Below are 212 nucleotides of genomic sequence, written 5' to 3'. Positions count from 1 at the left end.
CGTAATTCTTCTAGGCTTTGAAATTATGTCCTGGAGTATCCTCTACGTACTCAGCACTGGGTTTGGTGCAGTCTTTGCTTGGTGATTATGAGGCAGCAGTTGTGTCACTCCACAAGGCACTCTCTCTGCACCGTGATGACACCACAGCCACCACTCTTCTCACCACAGTTATGGATCAGCTGATGACACAGACCCCAGCATTCCAAGGCATG

At 49.5% G+C, this 212-nt stretch overlaps 1 protein-coding gene across 1 annotated transcript in view; it reads left to right on the top strand.

Annotated features, from left to right (window-relative positions):
• Positions 1 to 212, top strand: part of LOC119585673 (cell division cycle protein 16 homolog) — a gene marked incomplete in the record, with an annotated part of 8,144 nt that overhangs the window by 6,897 nt on the left and 1,035 nt on the right. The window contains 1 exon segment of the mRNA XM_037934349.1: positions 15 to 207. Coding sequence (XP_037790277.1) covers positions 15 to 207 — 193 coding nt within the window.

Source organism: Penaeus monodon, chromosome 20 (genome assembly GCF_015228065.2).
Source record: "Penaeus monodon isolate SGIC_2016 chromosome 20, NSTDA_Pmon_1, whole genome shotgun sequence".
In the NCBI taxonomy this organism is placed as follows: domain Eukaryota; kingdom Metazoa; phylum Arthropoda; class Malacostraca; order Decapoda; family Penaeidae; genus Penaeus; species Penaeus monodon.
Note: the sequence above shows the minus strand (reverse complement) of the source record. Positions and strands in the feature narration are given on the sequence as shown.